Source organism: Gekko japonicus, unplaced genomic scaffold (genome assembly GCF_001447785.1).
Source record: "Gekko japonicus isolate JY-2015 unplaced genomic scaffold, Gekko_japonicus_V1.1 scaffold2665, whole genome shotgun sequence".
NCBI classification, from domain to species: domain Eukaryota; kingdom Metazoa; phylum Chordata; class Lepidosauria; order Squamata; family Gekkonidae; genus Gekko; species Gekko japonicus.
Genome location: NW_015169259.1, coordinates 145,951 through 170,965, shown reverse-complemented (window position 1 = coordinate 170,965; position 25,015 = coordinate 145,951). Strand labels below are relative to the sequence as shown.

Sequence of the window (25,015 nt, the reverse complement as noted above, 5' to 3'; positions counted from 1 at the left end):
TAACTTACATTTTGAATTGTGATTATTTTTCCTTCACCAATGTTTCTGCATCTTTTGGAATACCGAGGGGGGGGGCACTAAGGTTGCCAGGTTTGTTAGACCAGCTGGCAGGGGATGGGGGTGAACTTACCAGGAGTGAGGAAGAAAGAAGCTAGAAATAAATGTGACGTACCTACATCACCCGAAAGTGATGTAGGCATGTCAGGGACATTGGAGGCAATGCTTTGGTTTGTGGGCAAAACCTCTATGGTAGAATTAGCTTTTACCATAGAGTTTTGCCCAAAACCTAGAGCGTCCCCCCCAAGACATCACCAACGTGCCTATATCACTTCCAGGTGTTGTAGGCTTGTCACATTTATTTATGGCTTCTTGCTTGGTTTTTTTTTTTTTGGTGGGGAGGTAATGGGGGGCAGAGAGGAGCACTCAAAACTGGGGGACCCCTGCCTTTACTGGGGGTGGGGTCTGGCATCCCTAGGGGGCACTGATATCCCATATAAATCAATATTTCCCCCTAATGTTTCTTTCCCATTAAATTATCTTGAACACTGTTTATATGTTGAGGGCTTACTGAGGTTGCTGACAACTCTTTCTTACCAAGCATCCCTAGCCCATCTCACAAAACAACCATTCACAGGGCTCTATGGAAGAAAGAATGGCTATGAAACCAGTTTAAACATAGCCCTTTACAGGTGTTAAAACTGCATCTACAAGGAGCCTGCCAACCGCACATGATGCTACCCACAATCCTCTCATATCTAGAACTCTGGGTGGAGCAATGCAACTATTGAATCTGCATATTGGGAGGAATGTGTGTAGCTAGGAACTGATTTAAAAACTCGGGAAGCTGGGAGCATGAGGCCTGGGCCCATTTTTGAACTGGGAGAAGAGAGAGATTGGGGGAGGGGCAGCTTTTACGAAGCTCCTATGTTTGCTCAGGATGACTTCTTTGTTACTGAAAGACTTCAGCTAAAGAAGCAACAGGCAGCATCTATGAAGAAAGCAAGTTTCATTGAACTCTCGTTCATGACTTTGTCACTAAACTATTTCTGTGGATTGCTGAACTGAGTTTTGTCAGGTGCAGACCCTCCCTCCTACTCTCTGTTCAATTAAATAGAATCTTGGGGGGGAAGTTAGCCCTCAGACCATTGCTTTCCATTCAAACCAATTTCTTCTCATGTGGGCCCTTATAGCCTCTTGGCTGAAATCACTTCCTGGTGAGGAAGGTGGCCCTGAGAACTGTGCTTTGCATTGGAGGTCTGTTTCTGAGGAACTGTGGCTGGGCCCCATTCTGCAAGAGGACAGCATTTCTGGAGCACTGGCATCAGGGCCAACAGGAGCTACCTTCTACTAAACCAGATTTTGCCAAGGGACTGTTCTTTGAAAACTCAGGACACTAGCAGAGAATAACACTCTTAATGAGCAGTGAGTAAGGCCCTGATGTGACAGGCCATTGCTCCTTTTCAGACTCTAGGCCCTCACCCATCTTCAGACTCTGGATCTTTGGTTTGGGATGGGAAAGGAGTTTTGGGGGTGGGGAGTACCATACCCAGTGGTGCAAATAGTATTTCTTCCTGTTGTAATGAATACAGTTGTTTTGCTTAAGCCAAGGTGTACGAGTAGAAAGGGGGAGGGGGCTTTTAGAAAATAGGCCTTAAGCCTTGAACTTACCTTTAGTTCCAACACCTGGGTTACACATATATGTGGTTGCCATCAAGGGTGGACTGGCCATTTAACTTACAGGGAAATTTCCTGGTGGGCAACTGGTGGCCCAGGAGCAAGCAAAGCCAATCCCCAGCCCCTCCGCCAGTGTTGCAGGGACCACTTGGATCAGATCCTTCAATGACAATGGAAAACTGTATTATCTCATCAATTCACTACTCCTGCTCTGCTACTGGTTTGAGGGAGGAAGCAGTGGGTGCCAATGCTACACGGGCACTCTGCTTGGCTTGTTCTAAGACCATTTACCTTCCCAGTCCACTCCTGATCACTATGTTTGAAAGGGCAATGTGTGAGTTTTGCTCACACATACAGCCCCTGGACACACTACACAAAAACTCATTTTTCAGGGTTCTTGTTTGTGAGTACTGAAGCTGGAAAACACTGCTTTTTCAGGCAACATGGGAACTGCACCTGTTGTCAACACCTGTGTGTGGCTGCCAGCCTGCCAGTACATGCAGAGTATAATGCCTGAAAAGGGCCTGGGTGGTATCAATATACCCAAGGAATGTACTAATTTTAGATAAACCTAGAATAAGTAATAGAAAACATACGACAAGAAAATGCTTTGGCATGTGCTATGTCTGCACCCAATGCTTACCCATTACTTTTTACTCAGCTAATAGTCAGTACTCCAAGAGACACAGTATAAGATAACTGTAGCAGTGGTTATGAAACAAGTGCAGAGTTTCTTAATGCAAAATGAATATGTAAGTCAAGAACAGCAAATGTGATCACCCTGTCCTTTGAGGATTGATCATGTGCTGCTTGTATAGAAAAGCAGCATACCATAGTTATCTGTGGATAAAACATTAAGCAAGTGTGGTCATAGGATCTGAAAATGTGGGACAAGGTTGAAGTGCACTCAGGTGATCCTTCATCTGAGTTCATCAAGTAATTGCTTCTTATACTTTTCGGGGAGGAAAAACATTCTGCAGTGATGTTTATAAAACCAAGCAGCACTCAGGTTCATGGGAATAGCATGCCTAAAACTTATTCAACTCTGACATCCTTTCTAAAAGTTCTATATAGGGTTGCCAGCCTCCAGGTGGGGCCTGGAGATCTCCTGCTTTTACAACTGATCTCCAGCTGACAGAGATCAGCTCCCCTGGAGCAAATGGCTGCTTTGAAGGGTGGACTCTCTGGCATTGTACCATGCTGAGGCCCCTCCCCTCCTCTCCCCAAACCCTGCCATCTCCTGGATACACCCCCAAAGTCTCCGGGTATTTTCCAACCCAGACCTGGCAATCCTACTTCTGTATCATCTTTTTTCATACTGACACCCCTAGTTTGAGTCTTCTCCATTTGTGTACATGCACACATGCACGCACAATGTACGGTTGTGTTCAAAAATCTTAGGAGTTAAGCAAAGTGGTATTATTTTTTCCAATCATGTCCCAGTCTGGCTGTGTTATACCACTGAATGGGGTCCTCATCCTATTAGCTCTAAAACAACCATTCATCAATATTGTGTGTACGCTTTCCTGAATCACAAGTGCTTATCTACATGTTCACAACAGCCATAAGAACGTAAGAACATAAGAGATGCCAATGTTGGATCAGGCCAAAGGTCCATCCGGTCCAACACTCTGTATCACACAGTGGCCAGAAATACCAGTGCCATCAGGAGGTCCACCAGTGGGGCCAGGACATTAGAAGCCCTCCCACTGTTGACCCTCCCCAAGCACCAAGAAGACAGAGCATCACTTGCCCCAGAGTCCCTATCTATACCTTGTGGCTAATAGCCACTAATGGACCTCTGCTCCATATGCTTATCTAATTCCCTTTTGAAGCCGTCCATGCTTGTAGCTGCCACCACTTCCTATGGCAGTGAATTCCAACATCACTCTTTGGGTGAAGAAGTACTTCCTTTTATCCATTCTAACCCGACCACTCAGCAATTTCATGGAGTGCCCACGAGTTCTTGTATTGCGAGCCCTCCACATATGCCATTGCACGCGCTGAAATCCACACACACAGAAGGGGAGCTGGCAGAAGTACAATGGCCCTGCCATTAGCCTACCTGCAGTTACCAGCTCATGAGCATGGAATCTATTCATAATGGAAGTCAGGGAGGAGGAGGGTTATTTAGGGGGGGGGGGAGGTCAGGGAAGAAGAATTGTGTGAAGTCTTATTGTATTCTGTATTTTTTGATTTTGACTCTGCAAAGCTCCTTGAGCTGTGAGAAGAAGAAGGTGCCGTCAAGTAGCAACCAACTCATGGCAACCCAGCCATGGGATTTTCAAGGCAAGAGATGAGCAGAGGAGGTTTGCTGTTGTCTTCCTCTGCATATCAACCCCGGTCTTCCTTGGTGGTCTCCCATCCAAGTCCTGAGCATGGCTGACCCTGCTCAGCTCCCAAGCCCTGATGAGCTCGGGCCAAACTGGGCTACTCAGGCTGCTAGCTGTGAGAAAGGCAGGGTATAACTATTTTTTAATAAACAAGCAAATAAATGAATGTACATGTGCAGGTTCTGTGCCTCTAACTGGGAATGCTGCTCCATCAAGCATTCCTGATCACGGGGATGGAGCATAAATGCAAACATGTCCTGTGTGCATAGATGATGTCCTCTTGAGTTATTGATCATGAGTAAGCCAGCGGTGGGGCCAGCATGCTCTTCCCTGCTCCCCTTGTACAGAAGATTTTTGTTATGTGCAATGCCATCTGTAGAGGGCTAAAAAGTCCATGGTAAAGATTGAAGGTCAAAGAAGATGGGGACGGCAAAGGATGAGATGGTTAGACAGTGTCATAGATGCAACGAACATGAAATTGAGCCAACTTCAGAGGATGGCGGAAGACCAGAAGGCCTGGCGTGATCTGGTCCATGGGGTCGCAAAGAGTCGGACTCGACTGTGCGACTGAACAACAACAAAAGCTCTCCAGGGACTTCATCACTACACATGACAAGTGGGAGGGTTGTTAGAATGCTCATCCACGCATTTACAAAATAGCTGCCTGTATTTAGAAAACTGGTGGGAGAAAGCTAGTCTAAAACCTTTTTATCAGATATGACAGCTCTTCCTATGGAGAGAGTTTTTAATGTGAGGGTCATTCCTATATGTGACCCCTCCACTCACATTCTGAGGTGGTACAATCCAGGAGAGGGAAAACAGTAGCAGAGTAGAAGTGCTTAGGGGCAACCTACATGCAACACTGGGAATCCCCAGATGTGTCGTTTAAAGTGCAAACCTAAGCAGAGTTAGACCCTTCTGAGTCCACTGAATGCAATGGGCTTAGAAGAATGGAACTCTTCTTAGGATTGCACTGTTGGCTGCAAAAAGCGACTGTTATGGTGGTGGTGGTGTGGGGTGGAGGGTAGAGCATATGGATCAGGACCAGGTTGCTGGGAAATGGGAGGCCAGCTCTTCCCCTGCCTGCGGTATTTTCCTGATTAAAAACAGAGCCTCTGGATTGCTTTAACTTAAGTCCTATGGGGGGGAGGAAAGACATATCAGCACTTTCACACATGCTGAATAGTGCATTTTCAATCCACTTTCCATGCACTTTGCAACTCCATTTTACTATGTGAAACAGCAAAATCCACTAACAAAGGATCACTTAAGTGCATTGAAAGTGGGCTGAAAGGGCTTTATTCAGGGTGTGTGAAAGGTGAGATATGTATTCGTGCCTGTCTCTTTTCCAGGCCAGGGCATGCCTTTGTTTCTTCTGCAATTTAAAGCAGCCCATGAGACATTTTTTTAAAAATGTGGTAACAGCACAGGTGCAAGAGTTTGAGGTTGCAGCCCAGGAAGAGCACCCCTGCAGTGGAGGAACACCCCCACAATGGCCTTGACTCATCCTTCCCCCCCCCCCAGCAGCTGCTTTTAGCAGTGAAATGATATATTGGGGCAATAGTCCACCAATGTCACATGTAGCTTTGACCAGAAGCAAACAGGTTCCTGGAATAAAACAGGCTAATAAATCCTCAGCTCCTTTCCATAGTAAACTCGATAACACTTTTTACATAAGAAGATGCTATCAAAGTGTTCTTTTGCAGAGCACGATGACAGGGTCAATTATCAGTAACATAACTGGTGGCTGTGTCATGACAGGCTGGAGACTACAGTGGCTTCTGTACCACTGGCAAAGTCCACCCGGGAATCCGAGTCAGTTCAGCCAGTTAATCATTTATGCTCCATTACTAGCAACGAGCAAGGACATTGTCTTTCAGTCACAGCAACCCCAGGTCAGAGTGCAAGATGATTTGGTTGCTCTTCTCTGTACTTAGCTCCAGGTTCATGTTAAAAGCTGGAGCCTTAACTTCCTGTCACCTTTCTTAAGATGGCATCACTGACAGTAAAACCCTCCCGTATGACCTTTATCATTCACAAAATATATCTCAAGCAGTCCAGAACATCTCAGTTTATTTTCTTTCTCTCTCTCATTACAGAACGCCCCAGCTTTGCCTATGTCCTCCTGTCTTACAAGAAGTATATAACCAGTAAAAATTGTTCATTGCTCCACAGCTTATCCACATCAGTCTAGTGTGGCATGTCTGTGGCTGCGGGAGGGAGAACCATTCTCATTTGCAAACCTTTCCTACTTGCTTACCTGGATGTAAGTCAGAAAGTGGTTACATACGCAGGGCTCGTGCCAGCCTTTTTTGCACCCTAGGCAAGGCTAACGACTTGTGGGGGGGGGGGGACCCATTGCTAACTAATTTTCAATTACGTATGCATCTGGACTCTTTTATCTATTTTGGGTATAAATTAATTATAAGGGTATTTGTTGTTCACCACCCTGAGCCCATGTGGAGGAGGGCGGTTTATAAATCAAATAAATAAATAATTAGCCCTTCCTGGCAACCTCCACACTTTACCTATCTGCAATGGTTGGTGGCCTCTGTTTCAGTGTACCTGAAGACGTGTGCATGCACATAAAAGCTTCTACCCAGAATAAGACTTTGTTGGTTTTAAAGGTGCCACTGGACTCCAACTTTGTTCTTCAGTCAGCAACTGTCTTGTTGTTCATTTTACTTAGTGCAGCTAGATCTTATCTCTTTTTTTGTACCCTGCATTTGTGCCTTGTGGAAATAAAGTCTGTTCAACTCGAGAGAGTCTGCACAAGTCCTTACCCACCTGCCTGGCCACATGCTATGCTGCTAAGCGACACCCCTGCCAGCAGTGTTCCCTCTAAGCTGAGTGAGTGTGAGCTAGCTCACAGTTTTTTTAGCCTTCGGCTCACACAGGTTTGTCTTAGCTCACAAAGGATGGCTCCAGAGCAAACCAATTTATCCAGTAGCCAAATCACCCGCTTGCAATTTTAATGCCAGTAACTCACAAAGTAGAATTTTTGCTCACAAGACTTCACAGCTTAGAGGGAGCATTGCCTGCCAGGTTGTCTTTGGGCAACTCAGGTGACAGAGAGAGGGGGTATGCTTATCCGAAGTGGGGGAAACCACAGTAAAGGGGACAAAACAGTGGCTAGTCTTCCCCTACAGCAGGATAGAGGCCATGACACAACTCCCCTCTCCAGAGACACCTCTTCCCTCTCTCTTTAGGAAAGCTGACCTTGGCTAGTCACATGCTCTGAGCCTAACCTACCTCACAGGGATGTTGTGAGGATGAAATTGAGGAAAGGACCACATTGGGGAGAAACGCATGGTATAAACAAAGTGAACACATAAAATTTAATGGGAGCATGTCTCCAAGCCCCCCTCCCAATCTTTCATCCGTCCCCCCAGGAGCTCTGCTTACTAGTGGGAGGAGGAGGAGAAGATTGGATTTATACCCCACCCTTCACTCGGAGTTTCAGAGTGGCTTACAATCCTGTTCCCTTCCTCTCCCCACTACAGGCACCCTGTGAGGTAGGTGGGGCTGAGAGAACAGCTCTGAGAGAACTGCCTTTGAGAGAACAGCTCTGAGAGAACTTGTGACTGACCCAAGGTCACACCAGCAGCTGCATGTGGAGGAGGGGGGAATCAAACCCGGTTCTCCCACATTAGAGTCTGTGCTCCGAACCACTACACCAAACTGAGGATGCTTTGTGTGGGAACTCCCAACTGTCGAAGGGACTCTTATGAGCACCACAAGAAACAAGAAACTGTTGGCAGGTTTTTTTAGGGGATGGGCAGTTTCTAAAGCCCAGGAGGGGCTGGCTTGTGCCTCTTTGGGGGGTCCAGAGGAGCCACTGCAGATGCATGTGGGGGACGGGGACTCTCACAATCCACCCTTGTACACAGTCCAGAGGGCATGCAGCCCCTCCCCAGGAAGCTCCAAGAGGAACAGGAGAGGCAGAGGAGGTTTCAAGGATCCAGATCACCTTTGCTTTCACCCCTCTGCCTCTTTTGCCTTAGGGCCTACCCTGGCTGAGTGGTAGAGTCTCTGGTTGGCATGCAGAAGGTCCTGGTTCAATCCCTGGCAGAAGCTCCAGTTTAAAAAAGGAACAGGTGGGAAGTGATGGGAAGGATCTCTGCCTGAGACCCTGGAGTTACTGCCAGTCTGAACAGACAAGACTGACCTTAGAAACACAGAAACCATAGAGCTGGAAGGGACCCTTAGAGTCATCTAGTCTCATCCCCTGCACCAAGCAGGAAATCCACAGCTATCTCCATTCTTACTCCCCCCCAGGGACCCCTGCTCTGTTCCCATAGAAAGGCAAAAGACCTCCAGGATTCCTGGGCCAATCTGGTCTGGAGGAAAAGTCCTTCGTGACCCCAAAGTGATGATGATGGGTCTGATTCTGGGCATGCAAGGAAGGGCCACTCTGAGAGCCCCTTTGGACCATCTCTCTTGCTATCTGCCTAAATCCACAGAATCTGCCTTGCTGTCAGGTGGCCGTCAAGCCTCTGCTGCTTCACAACTTCCAAACTGGAGCCCAATACTTGAAAAGGGCAGATCATACTCTCACTCGTCTCCTCTCCCCCTCTCAGTCATCTCCTATCCAGGCTAAACCTCCTCAGTTCCTTCCACCTTCCCTTATGGGACTTGATCTCCAGACCTCTCACCATCTTTGTTGCCCTCCCCACAGCCCCCAGGACTGACAGACCACCAGCAGTCTGATGATCTAATACAAAGCAGCAGCTTTGTGCACCTTCATCTGCCGCTCAGGCTGCGTTCTGGGGCTCTTCTACCCGGCAACAGATATGTCAGCACCCGGGCCTTTTCTCATTGGCTGCCTGGGTCTCACTGTCCTTCATACAACTCTCCCCCATCTCTCCTTCACCTCTGCCCCACTGCTGCCCCCATTGCTGGCATCAGTTCTATGCTTCTCAGATGCCTGCGCTCTAGGCAGTCACCTAGTTTGGCCTAATGATAGTAAACTGTATCTGCGTAAAAGAACATTTTAAAAACTCTAAGGAATTTGAAAAAGAATTGGTCATGTAAATTTTGTTGACACACAAGACTGCCTAATATTTATTTATTTAAATTTTTTAAAACCTTTTTAAAAACCCTTTTTAGCCTCCTCACTGGGGACCCAAAGCAGCTCCCACAATTACAGTCTAAATAAGCAGAAAGAAAACTCCCAAAGAGTATCATACACCACATCCTGGGATGGTCTCAGATCCACTGGATGGACTCTCTTAAGTCCATGGGCTAGTCCTGCAAATCAGCTTAGTCTGAGAGAGAGTAATTGGCCAAAGGTCACACCACAAGCCTCTTTGGCAGAGTAGGGATTCTAATCTTGGTCTCCAAATTCTAATCTGACACACTGAGACTAAACCATGCTTGTGGAGATTCCTATTGGATTACTGGTATTACTGCAGAGGGCTGACTCTGTTGACCACACCATGGCCCATTTTTAGCAGCACCCAGAGGACCATGTAACCATATGATCCAACCATCCAAAAATGTGACAACATCAGTCCCAACAGTGGCACACTGGAGATGGCAGCCATAGAGGTAAGGTAAGAAACCCCAAGATATGACTGTGGTGGTTCTTCCCATCAGTCCTTGAAGGAGGTGAAGTCAGTGATAGAAACCTGAGCTAGGAAAGTGTGATCTAGGGGCATGCAGCAAAAAAAGGGTGGGGGTTCCAAATCCAAATATATTAGAGCCAAAAATATCAGTATTCCCTGATTTCCGGGTTCCAAATACTTTCATGGTATCCAGATATTTTTGGGGGGGGGGGTCATTCAGGTTTCAGATATTTTCTGTCTCCATTATTCCATATGCAGAATCTTTCTGAGGGGCTCGGGGGCTGTTTTTCAAGGTACTGGCACCAAAACTGCACCCTGAACCAGGTGCTCCCAGCTATCTTTTATTATTTACTATAGAGGAGAAAAAACTGAAAAAAATGTAAAACCCAAGAATCTTCCCCATTTAAATGCTATTGCAAAGTACTGCTAAGCCCAATCCATGTAAAACACAAGAATCTGAAACTATATAACACCTGAGAATCTAAAACCATGTAAAACAAGAGAATCTTGGAAATATGTAAAACATGAGAATCTCAATGTAAATGCAAGAATCCAGAAAACTGCCACACACTTGAGACAAATCAATTGCAGCAAAGAAAGAATGTTTTAAAATTATGGACAAAATTTAAACTGATATTTTACCGAAAGCAGCCTGGCAAACCTATACCAAGCCCTTGGAAATAGAAGCATTGGGGGGGGGGGGGGTTCTGGGAGCCTGGAAATGCCAGCTCCTGATATTCCTGGTTGATCCCGAATATTTCCAGGATTTTTTTATTTTTTGTATTTTTGGATATATTTTCAGACTGGGAATATTTGAGTGCACATTCCTAGCTTTATCATTTCTTTTGCTTTGCAAATTTGAACTTCTTTTTCTAGAGTTAAATCTGTGTCTTCCAAAAGCTTTTTTCTGAGTTTGTTGTATTTAATACCAATGACAATCCTATCCCTTATCCAACAGAACGCCCCAAAATTGCAAAATTGGCTTAATAGCTTCCAGTATTTCACATTCTTCTTGAAATCTTTGATTAAAAAGGTACCTCTCTCTTTTTTCTACAAGGGCTACAGTATTCTTCACATTTTTTCAGTACATGTTTATAATTAGCCTGTTCCTCATCTGTTAGTTATAGGCTGTTTAATATATTAAGAGCTTCACACCCAGCAATGGGAAGAAATAAAGCTACCTGTTCCTTGTTTTCTTTCTTTTCCGGTTTCTCCTACATTTCCAGCAATGCTTAGTTTTGGTGGTGCTTTGGCTCCTTCCAATATTTACTGTTTTACTCCTGATACCATTTATATTTATGATCATAAAGAGTGCTGAAAGAATGAATTTATAATTCAGCTCTTGCAATGGGCTTTTAGTCTGTTAACTGAACAACTGAAACTTCTGTTTCAGAACTGATTCAAATCAGTTCTTGTGAGCTTGTCCTAAAGAAACAGCTCCTCACAGACATGGAAGCTAAAAAGCTGATGCTCTTTGAGAACGAGTAATTTTGCCTCAATGCATTGCACACCAGTACCCAAACCTTTAGCTGCTAGCAGGGGCATCATTATTCTGCATGTGAGCAGCTTTAACTCTGCCTCAAAGCACCACTCAGATTATCTGAAATCAGTTCCTGTTGCATGTGAGAACACCTGTGGCATCCTGGCACAATCATCAACCAATACACACAGTGGAAAAAATATTTTTACAAAGAGACAAGGAAAGTTGTAGGTCCTACTGAGGCCAATTTAGCCTGAGGAAATACACACTCAGTTGCACTCTGCTTAGAAATACTGAAAGAAAACATGGCCACCAGAATTTGACAGGCAAAGACAGAATTTAATTCTCTTGACCAATTGCCAGATATGGAGGATGTAATGCTGGGGGGTGGAATGCAGAAGAGCCATTGGGATTGTATATGGCAGCAGTTCTAATGGGGCAGAGGTGCATTGTGCCGTGAATACCAGGAACTGAATAGCTTCTGAATAAATCAGAAGTTAGAGAGACAGAAAGTCTAGGGAACATAGCCTTCAAGGTGGCTAAAAAGTAAAGAGTGAACAGCATGGACCATTTTTGGAAGGATGCCACTAGGGATTAAAAGGAAAAAAAACTGCAACATCTCAGAGTCGATTTCCACAAGACCCAACCTGTGAACAGTTTCAGGGTTACCTGTGCCTTGAGTCGTTTTCTCAGTTTCCCTGTACACAGTTTCCATTCTGGTTCAGGACTGCAACATGAATGCAGATGAAGCGTCAGCTTTCACCCTGTGCTGTTATACAAAACAGAAATAGTTTGGGGGGAGCTATTGGGCCTGTTGTAAAAGATCCTGTGGCACCACAGGTCCTTCCGCAATGGCCCAGATTTTCCTTCCTCAGACCACTTTGGTTCAGGACAAGAGCTTGGGAGGGAAGGCTGAATCATCTTCTGCACATGGACCACATTCCTAATGTGGAATGGGAACTGAGGGCAATACACACTGAAAATTTGCCTCTGAAATGGTTCACAGGTTGGATCTGTGATCCTCACACTGTGAACTCCATCTCATGGAACCAGACCCTCAAAAGGTTTGTTAGGAGGCATTACCATGCCCTGCCCCCCCCCCAGTGCTTGCCTGGAGATTTCAAGAAATACCAGCTGTGGACCAGACCCAGTATGTAAGGCCAGTCTAGCACTTATAGCTATGATCAAGATAGTAACTGTAGGCTGGCAGCCAATTGGTCTAATTGCTATGGGAAACTACACATTAAAATATCTCCCTTGGCTTCTTAGGACTGCCATTTTCCATTAGTGTACCTGACTGGCCCCCCTCCATAACTTTCCACTTCTGAGATTCTGAATGAACTGGACAAACAAAAAAAGTACAGTTTTTTTAAAAATTAAATTAAAATACATTAGATGTGGAAGGAGGACCATTTTTATGTACCAGTCCCCCAAATCCCAACTCGTCTGATGCAAATAAATTCAGGGGGAACTTCAACAGTATGCTCTGACAAGTCAAAGCAATGCTTTAGCACTGGAGAAAGCCAAGGAAAGAACCGCATCTTTCCCAAGTGAAAGCCTGAATCCTTTCAGCTAAGCTCTCCACTGACATGATGGCCAGCCCCCTCGAGTGTCTGCAGGAGAATCATTTAAAGAAGGGGGTTACAATGTCTCAACCCTTGCCAAAGAGCATGACAGATACAGACATGTAAAACCAACATTGGAATGCCACTCAGCTGCTCACCTAGGGTGAGCATCTAGATCAGGGGTGTCAAACATAAGGCTTGGGGGCCAGAACTGGCCCGTACAGGGCTCTTATGTGGCCCGTGAGCAACTGGTACAAGGGAGGGAGTACTGGGGGGAGTGGACTGAGCCACTCCACTGTGGCTTCAGCATGGCAGAACAACTTTGTCTGCAGTAGTCAAGCATCATGGGGACATCTGCCCAATGTTAGACTGCTGGCTTTCCAGTCCGCCTATGTTGGTTTTCCTCTGTACACCCCCCCCCCCCCCCCCATGGGGCTCTGCGATGAGGGTACACCAACTCGGAGCTTGCCAGCTACTGTCCTTTATAAGAACATAAGAGAAGCCAATATTGGATCCCATGGCCCATCCAGTCCAACAGTTTGGTGTAGTGGTTAAGTGCATGGACTCTAATCTGGGAGAACCGGGTTTGATTCCCCACTCCTCCACTTGCAGCTGCTGGATGACCTTGGGCAAGCCATAGTTCTGTCAGAGCTATTCCTGAAAGAGCAGTTTTTGAAAGAGCTCTCTCAGCCTGACCTACCTCACAGGGTGTCTGTTGTGGGGAGGGGAAGGGTGTAAACCGCTCTGAGACTCTGAATAAAGGGTCAGGTATAAATCCAATCTCCTCCTCCTCTTCTTCTCCTCCTCCTCTCTGTCACACAATGGCCCCAAATACCAGTTTCTAGGAACCCTCTTCTGCATGCCATCTGGCAATACATTTTAAGGCACGCATGGCCCAGCCCAACAAAGTGACATTTATGTCAGATCCAACCCTTGTAACAAATTAGTTTGACACCTCTGATCTAGGTGACAGATGTTACTCCTTTTTCTGTTCTGAACATGACATAGGGCACATGAGCAGTTTGCCATGGCAGTATACCAGATCTAAATAAGCTGCTTGAGTTTGGGACACTTTGCATCTACCACACAGTGCCCCCTAAGCTGGCATCATAGTACCACGGTCCTGTGGTTGGTCATTCACATAACACGCCACAACCATGGACTTGTGGCTAGGTTGTTGTTGTTGTTTCCTAAGTCCTGCGGTGCATGTACAGAAACAGACAAGCACACACATGCTCCTGGCCACATTCTATGGGGGTGCTGAAGCGCATGTCAGAGAGGGGTTGGGAAAAAAGGATGTGCCAGAAACAGAGTGAAATGATCACACCACTCATGCATTTCTATAGCACGCCTGGGCGATCAGACACCCAGAAACCCACCATGGAAGCAACTCGCCGAGGAAGCCACCAGAATTTGCTGGTGGCTGTTTAATCCTCGTGGGAGTCATTTTAGCACCAGGTAGGGACGACTGGATGCAACGAACATGAAATTAAGCAAACTCCAGAGGATGGCGGAAGACAGGAGGGCCTGGTGTGATGTGGTCCATGGGCTCAAGAAGAGTTGGACTCGACTGTGTGACTGAACAACAACAGGGACGACTGGGGCATGGAAGCCAGATGTGTGCATTTGATTGCACCCATTTGATCCAGAGGGAAGGGGTGGCTATGCTGGGCAAAACTGCTTGTGTGATCACGCCCATAGTCCTGACTCTTCCTCCTCCTCAGGACTTTTGAGTCAGCTGCATGCATAGTGAGAAAGAATGAAAGAGAGTTCCTGGCAGTATTCCCATCTGTCCTTGTGACTCTTTGCTTCTGTCTTGAGAGTCACTGGTTGCGGTTACACAAATCAGAAAAAATGGGGGGGGGGATGAGGCTATTTCCTCCAAAGGAATTTGACCCACAGTTGCAGGACCAAATCCTCTCTTTGAAACTGTGGGCACAGTCCATCAATGTGTGATCAGATGCAACTGCGGGTGAGTTGTGGGGGGTTTTGTGCCATTTTTTCCCCATGTGCTTAGCCGAGGGATCAATGAATCGCACCTCTGCACAGAGCACTCCCTATGGAGTTTGCGATTATGTGCATACTGTGAAGGGGGTGAAAAACAATGGCACGGAGTTGGGATGGCCTGATCAGACCATCCCGACGCCATGAGAGCACGCTAGAGTGACCAGACACCGGAAAGTCCATCCGTGGCCTGTTGCAACCCGTTTACTACCGGGTGTCTTTCAATTCCACTTCTGCAGCAGAGCAGAACGGGTTGCCAATGGCTATGGGGCACTTCTCAGATGTTGTTGTCTGATCGCGCCCTTTAAATCCACCTGGCATTCGTACTTAGGTCAGGTCTAATCGTGTGTAAGATCGCAACAACTGACTCTAAAAAAAACTGATGACAGCCTGACATGGTGGCAGGATGGCTATCTTTGTCAGTCAGGAGATGTCAGCAGGGATTCAGTCCTTGTAGTCATTCATTGCAGGGAAGTGAAGGAAGGTGAGCACAAGAATCAGTCTATGCGGCTGCTTCCAATATTATAGCACTATCAGTATGTGTACCATTTAAAGTCACATGCCTTGAGCATGGAAGAAGGCACAGGATGTAGCAGCTTTGTTGAATCTAAGAAGCTCTAGGTCTGGTCAGTGTTTGGATGGGAGACCTGGGAACCTATGTTCTATGGAATAAAGTCATGATGTAAATGCAATAACCGGGGCTTTTTTCTAGGGGAGCACACCGGAACAGAGTTCTGGAACTTCTTTGACAAAATTCTTTTTTAAATGTGTAAAAGTTCGTGAGTTTTCATTTCCCTCTTGAGAGTTCTGGCACCTCTTTTTCAAAACAAACAAACAAAAAGCCCTGAATAAATCTAATTGCTAGAGGGTACTGATCCCTGGTACCCCTTGGCACAACAGAAAGCAGACCTATGCCAGATCCATACACTTTTGCACCAATCCCCAACATGGGCACAGTATCCAAATCATGTATGGATCCAGACCTAGCCTAGAGTTTGCAGCCCCAGTGGTCTCTGCTGAGTCAAAACACCGTGATTGGCACAGTTCCTCTCTCGTAACTGGGTGAGGATGGAAACAACCATCCTTGCTGACAGTTGCAAGAATGATTTAAAAGACACATTTCCCCCCCCCCAAGAAGTTTACATCTGACTTCCTCAAGCAAGCTTCCCTATTGCTTGGGCTCGGTGGGGAATCGCCAGCCCCAGTCTCCCACCCCTAAGAAGCAGAAGAGAAAGAGAACAGAATCCAGTGACGTTAATTCCTAATTTCCCCCTTGTCCTTCAGTTATTTAATATAGAGATTCCTAGAGCCTCAACCAGAAGTGATATCACATCCTCCCCAAACTCCACCCTCCACAGGCACCCCCCCCCCCAGATCTCCCAGCAGTTGCCCAGACACGTGGTGGGAACCCTGTCCCCAAGCCACAAGCCAGTTTTGCGCTGAATACATCATCCCACAAAAATGTTTATAGCGGCTTGGAAGAGTCACTGACTCATCCCAAGGAGGCGAATCCCTATGCGACATGGAACCTCTTAGGATGTCCCAAATGTCTTAACCAGCAGCCTCAATGGGGCAGCTGTTTTACTCAGGAAGGACCCGTGCATTTCACAACATTAAGACAGTCAGAAAACCAATGAGTGAAGCTTTCCATCACTGTATGTCTATCCCAAGGCAGGCTTCCAATGCTGAATTTCTGACTGTCATGCCACGGTTGAAAAAAAAAAAGCCCAAATGCCCTTTTCCCCCCTAACCCCCCCCCCCAGACTGTCCCAAGAACACCTCCTAACCCAATTTGCACACTTAATCTTGCCTTGGAGGAAAAAAATGTTTGCAAGGTTCAGGGTCTTGGCAAATTCTGCAGGAGGCCTTTAGCATGCAGAAGAGAGTTCCGAGTCTCACACCCCACATGCTCCTATGTAACAACTGCAAAAGCTAGCCCTCAGTTCACCAGGACTTGATTATTCCCCCTCCTGTTCTTCAGAAGTGCCTGCTCCCTCCAAGCTGTTCTGATTGTTGTCTGAGAGTGAGCAAAGCTCCCAACATCTCACTGAAACAGGCAGCAAAGTTATGTTTCCCGAGTGCCAAATGCTGTGTTGTTAATTTCAAAAAAATAATAATAATCCAGAATGTGTACTCCGGTTTCCAAAGGCGTGAGGCTAAGCAGGTCTAAATCTGCAAGGAGGCCATGTGGCTGAAGAAAGAAAGGGGAGGGGGGAAGGGCTGCTCCTTTCTTGTCGCCTTGGCGCCCTCTGTGGACAAAGAGGGGAAATGCTCCGGCTCAGCCCCAGACGTCAATGAGACGCCTATTAAGTACAAACAAGAATTCAAACGTGAGACTCTGCGGCGCGTGCATGTTTCTGGCTATCTGTGAGCCTCTTTGTTGGTGGGTGGCTGGCTGCAGTTCCATGGCCTGCATTGCCAGACAAAATAAGAAATGGCTTTTTTGCGGGGGCGGGTGTGATCATTAATGGAGTATCTGTTCGGAAAAGGGGGCAATGGCGCAGGCACTCGCGGTAAAGAACAACCGCTTGAAATTGCAGAAATTTAACTGCTATTGGTCCCCTTTCAGGGATTTAGCTGCATTTGGGAGCTACGTCGCAAAGCACGTTCCTAGCCCATTGCCCCTCCTTCCCCCGCTCCTGGGGAGCGGTCTGCAGCGTTCGTTTTGCTGTGCTACAAAGTTGCGGCTCCTTTCCCAGAGAAGCGAGCCCTTCCAATCCAACAAGGAAGAAGAGAGGGGCGCTGCGGCGGCGGCGAAGCGCACACCCCGCTGGGGGGAGGCAGAGAGATGCGGCATCCCTCAATCAGCAGCGAGGGAGTTCCTAGCAGAGCAATCCTATGCAGTTGTGACTCCGACCCTTAGGCTAGAGCAAAGCCTTATCGGTTCGAACTGTGAAAGAGTGATGGGGGGGGGGAGGGCTTGCAGTTTGGCATCCTGAGAAGGCGTGCGTGTTTTCATTAGCACTCTTTTGTGTGAAGCATTAATGAGGCAAGTTTCACGTGGCTGTCTTTTCACACGACTCGCAAATACGGTTGCTGGACAGGAGGATGTTGACCATCGATCGGATCGCGTCCTGCCAGGGGACGGTGATCATGGCGGCGGGCTGGCTGTCTCCCGCCCGCCAGCCAGCCCGCCACATCCCCACCCCCGACTCCAGCTTCAGACGCAGCGTCTCAACACTGCGAAGAATGACCTTTTTCTTCACGCCGCCCAGGACAGCAGCGAGAAAGACGCGCCTCGGAATTCCCGCCCTGCGCCCGTAAGGCCCCCTCCCTCTCTCCCTCCCTCCCTCTCTCTTCCCGTTCGCGTTCCACTTATGCATACACAAATCAACCTTCTCTTGACTGGTTGGAACGAGATATTCCTTTTGAAAAGCCGCCCCTCTCATTGGACCATGCAAATGAGAGAACCTTCCTCTCGCTTTTCTCTCTCCCCCCCCCCCCGCATGTAATACAGTGATGAGAATTTTTCAGACATGTAACTTTGCGCGTCTCTCTTACTATAAGCAAAATAGTTCCGAGCCGCTCCCCTCCCCTTGTCTTGACGACGGGGCGAGGTTCCGCAGTCCCCCAGCTTGGAGTCTTCCCGGCTCTCTTTAGGGTGGGAGGAGGGGGGGAAAGGAGCGCACAGAGACTTGTGTCCCCGCCGCCACCTAAACTCCCCCCGCGGAGGGATATCTCTGGGTGAGTGCGCGTGCTTTTTTTCCCTTCCCGCACCAAAATATTGAGAGTTAAGAGGCAGCTCCGCTGTGTAATTGAGCTCAGAAGAGAGCAGTGCCTGTCGGAGGCTGTGTTGCTGCTCGGGGGCTCCTGCCTTACTGCGGTGCTGGATTGCATTTACACTGACCCCCCTGGCAGCTTCCAAGAGGAGTGGATTTTATCCGGCAGGCTCCAGCCTTGGCTTGGGAAAAGACGGGACTCCGGGCGGCTGTAGCGAGCAAGAACCCAAGATCTTGGTCCCCCTTTTAAAACGAAGCCTTTGATTCTTCCGAAGGACAGCTTTTTCATCACATTCTGGGATTTTTAAATTTTTCTTTTCTGGCCGCTTCATTCTGGAAGTCCGTTTCTATCTTTGGAGGGAGGAGAAATTTTTTTTATATACATCTTCAACGCCCGGTGGGAGGGAAAGAAAAGGAGAGCGGGGGAGCTCCTGCTTCCCGAAGCTCCCTCCTCCTCGTCGGGCTTGGGCTGGATCCTGCGCCTCTGGTTTTGGCAACGCGACTGCTCGTCAGCAGGTTATTGTTATTTCGAAATTGATTTGCTGTGAATTGACTGAACTAAGACAGCGGGATTCCGAGCTTGATCGTTGGACTTTGGGGCTTTGGGTCGCGACCGCTGCCTGGAAGATGTTACTCTCCAAGTTCGGCTCACTCGCTCACCTTTGCAACCCAACCAGTATGGATCACTTGCCGGTGAAGATCCTCCAGCCAGGTAAACAAGTCGTGACATTTGTTCGGCTGGGGGTGGGGTGGGGGAAGAAGGATGGGGGGTGCCTTTCCCATAACATGGGCTTGGAGCGGCGGGGACTGGTATCGCGCGCATTGTGGCGTTTCAAAGATTTTCGCTGGGGAGAAAGGGAATCGAAAGGAGAATGAGGCTTATTTTAACACACACACACCCCATTTTTCACATCCAGTCATTATTGGAATTTGAATTTAAAAAACAGTTTCTGTTGATGAAAACAAATACTTGTAGCCCAGATTCCCACAATTGCCACCTCATTGCTTCCTGTGCGAGAAACCGGTCCCGACGCTTTTTTCCCCTTCTTCCTTCCTAGTGAAAGTGGAGAAGGAGCCGTTCGATAAAATCTATCAAGTGGGCTCCGTGCTCGGCAGCGGGGGATTTGGCACGGTCTATGCCGGGAACAGGATCGCAGATGGCTTGCCGGTAAGAGGAGGCTCCTGGCCCGTCTGTGCCCTCCCCTCTCCCGCCACGAGGCTATTGTTGCTTCCCCCCCACCTCCTCGTGTGGGGCTGGAGAGCCCAGGATCCCGGCCTCTGCCTCCAGCCCCCGGATCCCCAAAGCCTTGCCCAGCCGCTCCCCAGTCTGCTTTCTTCACCGTCTCTCCCTCCCTCCCTCCTTCCTTCCAGGTGGCGGTGAAGCATGTGGTCAAGGAGAGAGTCACGGAGTGGGGCACAATTGTAAGTATCCCATAGGGTGCCACGCATTTCACATCAATGTTCCTCATCGCCTGTATAAATCATGGTGGGGCAACGATGATTGTTTGGATGGGTTCCCCCCTCCCCCGCCCTCCATATTGCTGTCCTTCCAGACTCTGTTATTGTTTACATGGGGTGGTGGTGGCAGGGTTTCTTCTTCTCCCCGCCTGCCCTCCCCCTTTGACTGCGGCAGCAGCGGAGACACCCAGTGGAGTGGATTTGGACTTCCCCGGCACTCCAGCGCCCCCTCCCCCCATTGCTGTTGGAGATTCCATTTGCAAAAGACAAGACGCGTGATTTGTTTTCAGATGGGCAAGAAGGGGGGGGTCCCTGTCTGTGCTTGGTATCCCCAAAGCTTCATCATGTCTTCCTTTATTTTCTCTCCTTCTGGCAGGGTGGAGTAATGGTGCCCTTGGAGATAGTCCTGTTGAAGAAAGTGGGGTCTGGATTCCGAGGGGTCATCAAGCTGCTGGACTGGTATGAGAGACCGGATGGCTACCTGATTATCATGGAGCGGCCAGAGCTGGTGAAAGATCTCTTTGACTTCATCACTGAGAAGGGTGCCCTGGACGAGGACACGGCCCGGGGCTTTTTCCGCCAAGTCCTAGAGGCAGTGCGCCATTGCTACAACTGCGGTGTGGTGCACAGAGACATCAAGGATGAAAACCTCCTGGTGGATCTCCGGACAGGCGAGCTGAAGCTGATTGATTTTGGGTCCGGGGCTATCCTCAAGGACACCGTTTACACTGATTTTGATGGTGAGTACCCCTCCCGTCCCCAAAGCGTGTGCGTGTTGATGAGTGGTGGAAAGCACTTAGCCATGAAAGTGCTTCCACTGACGCATCCCCCGCCCCTGCGTCACATTTATGACACCTACTACTAACAAAAGATATTTCTGCTTTCACAGCCAGTAAGGGATCGGCTGGTAATTAAATCCTTTGCACTGGAGGAGGTTCGGGGGCGTCGCAGCAATTCCAGGCAGTGACGCAGCAGTTTATATTTTCCCTGCCTTGGAAAAAAAAGGCATTTTCCTAGAGGGCGATGTGTTTACAGTTGACTCAGCCTTTACCAGGGTTCCCATCTGTGCTTCTCCGTGTATAATTTTTTACTGTATTCTGATTTTTCCCCCTTCCCCAGTTTCCCTTATTTTTTCTCCCTTGAAAACCTGCACTGCAGATTGGGGTGGGGGTAAAAGAAATAACCCTTTCTGATCTGGAAAGGCTTGATTCAGAACATCAGAGTTGAAAATGTCTTTATGTTGTTGTGAGAAATCTATGATGTGCTTTTTGCCTGGGGGGAGTAGGATTTTCTTCCTTTCAAAGTGAATGTGATTGATGTAAATGAGGGACCTTCTCCCCTCCCTTCCCTAGTCAGCTGCAACATTTAACATCTGTTTGTTGTGAAACCAGAGCCTCCTAGCCATGTGACCTTCCACATCACAAATTCCAGTTTTTATTTGGTATCCAAGTAACAGCTCGGTGCAGAGGGAGGGCAGTTGCTAACCGTCTCTGTTGTATGAGAGGCAGATTTCACCGGCTATGATTGTATATTATTCTGATGGGGGGAGGGAGTGGTGGATTTAACATGCTTCTGGAATCAGCGAAAGCTGATTAGTCAAAGATAGTAACCAAGACCTGAGTTTCACCTTCTCTGCCACCCCCTTCCTCGTCCTTCTCTCTTTGTCCTTTTGTGTCTATTTTTGGTGTGGTGCTGCAGACGCCACGTGGTCAGGGAGAAGGGAGCTTTATGTTAGTAAACAGTCAGCTGACAGGAGCCGTGCGGTTCACTGCAACAGAATAGCACAACGTCAAGGGCCAAATTAAAGCATGATATAATCTTAAGGGTGACTTTAGTTTCTAGAATTTTCTTAGATGTATTTTGTGGGGGGCTTTTGGGGGGTGGTGGGTTTAAATATGTATTTTTTTTAAAAAAAAAAACCACCACAGTGTAATCCTAGTATAACCTTGATGCAGAGTTCTACTTGGCTAATGTCAGGGCTCTTCTATTTCAGGGACACGCGTGTACAGTCCCCCAGAATGGATTCGCTATCACAGATACCATGGCAGATCAGCTACTGTGTGGTCTTTGGGCGTTCTCTTGTATGACATGGTCTGTGGAGACATCCCTTTTGAACAAGATGAGGAGATCTTGAGGGGACGGTTATACTTCCGAAGACGAATTTCACCTGGTAAGCTGAGGCACTGAAGTTTCCATGTCACTCATTAGGCCCACCCCCTCCATCTTTTCCCACTGGCATTTGCCTTTTGTCCCCCCCCACCACCACCTTGTTCTAACCTGCTTTCTCCATATATTTCAGAATGCCAACAACTGATCAAATGGTGCCTTTCCCTGAGGCCTTCGGACAGACCAACACTCGAGCAGATTTTTGACCACCCGTGGATGCACAAATCAGAAATGGTGAAGTCAGAAGACTGTGACATAAGGCTACGGACCATTGACACGGACGTGTCTAGCACAAGTTCAAGCAATGAGAGCCTGTGAAATATTAAGGACCATGCAACAGGAGGGGAGCTACAAGCAGGAAAAAAAATTACAAGACCACAGTGCTGCTGCTGCTGCCAATATGTAGGAGGGGCTAGGAAAAAAAATGCATTCATTATTCTGTAGTTTGAATCTTATCTGAGGGACTTGATTTTCTAAAAAAAAAATTTCCCCCTTTTTGGCTGGTTTCTGCTTTGAAATGAAAGATTTCCTTTGGAAGTGCTGACGTTTGGGAGTTTGCAGGCCAGTACTTAGTCAAAGACTGACCTCTTTTTTTCTTCCTTCCCTTTTTCCTTTCTTCTTTTATATTAAGACAAAGCAGTGACCTCTTTAACATGGTAACCCTTTGCTCTCATAGAGCCGGACTACATTTTAATTTGCTTTTTTCAGTGCCTTTTTGAAAGCTGCTTCAGTGGGACTTTCTTTTTTGAGCTGTGTATGTCCAAAGAAAATCCAGGACATGATAGGATTTATGTTTATTTTTTTAAATTGTGCTCCCTTTCCGCGCTAAAAGGTGCCAGGGTGGGATAGCCAGTTCCTATGATGTCCTGGAGAACATGTTCAGTGATTGAATGAAGTAGTCCCATCCACTGGTGATGGAATACTTGAACACAGACATTTCAGTCCTTCCTGGTTTCTCCCCAGCCCTCCTTCCCCACCCTCCGAAGACCACCTCTGCTGTTCCACACATTTATATTTCCAGTAGGCTGCACAGACAGGTCTTTCAGCTGTTTTATCAGGAACACTTAACTCATATTTCCTTTCATCATCTCTACCACTGGGCACAAAAAGCCCTTTTCTCAACTCCCTCCCAACCTGCAAGTCTTAAAAAGTATGTATGGGCACAATCAATGCAATATTCAAGGACTTCGTGTGTGTGTGTGTGTTTTCCATACTTGTATAATGTGTTGATGTAAATTTTATTTTTCTCCTCCCCTCTCCCATGTATTATATGGTTTTATTTATTGTCTGAAGTTTAGAAGATCTCTCACAGTCTCATCTGTGGCTATTTATTTTGGCTAATTTATTTGATTAGAATTATTCAAACATTGCTTCCCCCACCCTTCTTAAGCCTCTTATGGGAATTATTACAGTTGGTCCACATTTTTTTCCCCCTTTGTATTCCTATCTGTCTTTCTGTTGGTTGAAAAAGTAAAAAAAAGTCTGACCATACCTGGGTTTTTTTTTCCATTTTTGGTTGGAAGATGGAAAATTGTTGTACAAAGTCTAATTTAAGGGAACTAGAATGACTTTAAAAGTTAGTTCAGTATGCCTTTTTTGTCTGGTATTATTTACATACCAGAACTGTAAAGTAATGCTGTTTGGAAGGGTTTAAATTATTGACACTGTACAGTCTTTGTGCATTGGCTCTGGAAGGAAGAGGGGCAGAGTCATAAACCTTAATTTATTTTAATAGCTGTGTGTTCTGTGATCTGGTTGCATTTATGCAGCTTGGATTTTTTTTTCTTCTGTTTAACAGTGTGAAATGTATGGAGATCATATTTTTTATACAGGTATTTCAATTAAACTTTTTTTTGTAGATAATCCATGTGATCTATTCCTTTTGATTCATCTATACTCTCCCAACTCAAGTGGCTGACTTGTAAATGCTGAAGATGGTGTTTCATGTGCTCATCACAGCCACAGGGTGATGGGAGTTGGCTAGAGGCCAACGTACAAAGGTCCTAGTAATCAGCTTGGTCCATCCCACTGATCGCCATGGGTATTGGTGTCCTCTCCCTCCATCCTTAACATGGCTTCTGACAACTTAATGGGACATTCCTGAACACATGTATATAAGAAGCTGCTTTACGCTGAGTCAAGCCATTTAGGGTCGGTATTGCCAACTCTGACTGGCAGTGGCTCTCCAAGGCCTCAGGTGGATAGAAGACATCATCTTTTAACTGGAGACACTGAGGACTAGAACATGGCTACAGAAATAAGCATAAGACCACGAACTAGCACATACATACCTCCTAAATTCTACTGTTTGCCAGCAGGCTACTATACTTCTCCCTATCATTTTCCAAGAAGTACCAAAAATATTTGGGCAAGTGGACATTTCCCTGTGGTCCTACCTGTCCAAACATTACTAAAAGTTAAGTAAAGCACCAGTGGTATTCCCTCCTCCCCCCCATTTGTTTACAATAATGCTAATAGGATGCCTCCCTTTGTTACAGCACTGCTAAGCAATACAGTTTTGGATGATCTCAAGGCTGAAATGGTATATGCTAGATGTCCTTGGACAATACCATTTCCCATTGGGTGGCTGAATACTCAATTGCTCAGGCAGTAGAAAGTGTTTGTCAACTCACAGCCAATTTATGGCAAACCTACAAGATTATCAAGGGAAGAGATGAACAGAGGGGGTTTGCCATTGTCTACTTCTGCCTAGCAACCCAGGACCTCCTTGTGGTCTCCCATCCAAACTAGCCTCTTCCATGTGCCATGCACACAGAAAGCTAGTGTAGGAAAAGCCCACACAAATCTGCTATGCTAGCTTTCCAAGTGCAAAAGGATTGCTTTTTTAAAACATGGGAGAGTTCAAACATCACTGCGAATTCACAGGCACTGGACTATATCTCTGAGACTTTACAAGGCGAAACATTACATGTATGCTTTATTTTTGTGAGATCAGCAAAACCAGATTGATGCATCTTTCATTCAAAAGAAAAGAAGTTGACCAAAATGCTGTCCTAGGTACTTCTGGCTGCATTCTAAATACACTTAC

The 25,015-nt window shown here is 46.9% G+C and overlaps 1 protein-coding gene across 1 annotated transcript; it reads left to right on the top strand.

The window, feature by feature from the left end:
- The first annotated feature begins 18,092 nt into the window (after positions 1–18,092).
- PIM3 (Pim-3 proto-oncogene, serine/threonine kinase) lies at positions 18,093–23,829 on the top strand. Its single transcript, XM_015416518.1, has 6 exons — positions 18,093–19,054; positions 19,401–19,510; positions 19,714–19,764; positions 20,177–20,540; positions 21,794–21,970; positions 22,100–23,829. Exons 1-6 carry the CDS (start codon positions 18,970–18,972, stop codon positions 22,282–22,284), a joined length of 972 nt encoding a protein of 323 aa, XP_015272004.1. The 5' UTR covers positions 18,093–18,969; the 3' UTR covers positions 22,285–23,829.
- Positions 23,830–25,015: the final 1,186 nt, after the last annotated feature.